Raw genomic sequence first — 530 nt, forward strand, 5'->3', positions numbered from 1 at the left:
CCATGCTGACACCCTCAACTTGCAGCATCCGCTTGAAGGCACTCTCAGCCGTGCTGCGTGTCCTTTTGGTGTTCGTAGGGACGAAGGCAGTGAGGATGATGGTATGCAAGGGGTGATTGCTGGCAGTCCAGTCGTTGTAGCAGCGGTGGCTATGGTCGCTTGACGGGAGGCAGGGAGGTCCAGATCGTCCGGATCATACTCTCCGTGGTCAGATCCCACAGACTCCATATCGACGTACTGCGGCTTCGTTCTTCTCATCAGGGGCACTGTTGGCGTCCCCTGCGCGGTGCGTTGCTCTTTCAGGAAGCGTTCCATCGCTGAGTTGAAGAACGTCTGCAGTCTGTCTGGATTTTTGTTCGGTCTGCTGACTGCCGCAGAGGCGCCCGCACTGGGCCTCTCGTTCGATACCTGCCGCGATCTGGTTTGCAGCATCGCAGCTCCTGAGGGACCAAGCCGCATTCGCTCGACTCCTTCCGAGGTGTACCTGGACAAGGTACTCTGGTATTGCTCGCTGGATATGGCGAGCGGAT

The 530-nt window shown here is 58.1% G+C and overlaps 1 protein-coding gene across 1 annotated transcript; it reads right to left on the bottom strand.

Annotated features, from left to right (window-relative positions):
• Positions 1 to 208: 208 nt before the first annotated feature.
• On the bottom strand, positions 209 to 432 carry PPTG_24720 (hypothetical protein; the record flags this gene model as incomplete). Its single annotated transcript, XM_008918336.1, has 2 exons — positions 209 to 340; positions 409 to 432. The coding sequence occupies 2 exons, from the start codon at positions 430 to 432 to the stop codon at positions 209 to 211; spliced, it is 156 nt and encodes a 51-aa protein (XP_008916584.1).
• Positions 433 to 530: the final 98 nt, after the last annotated feature.

The sequence above is a fragment of the Phytophthora parasitica genome (assembly GCF_000247585.1).
Source record: "Phytophthora parasitica INRA-310 unplaced genomic scaffold supercont2.182, whole genome shotgun sequence".
In the NCBI taxonomy this organism is placed as follows: Eukaryota; Oomycota; class Peronosporomycetes; order Peronosporales; family Peronosporaceae; genus Phytophthora; species Phytophthora nicotianae.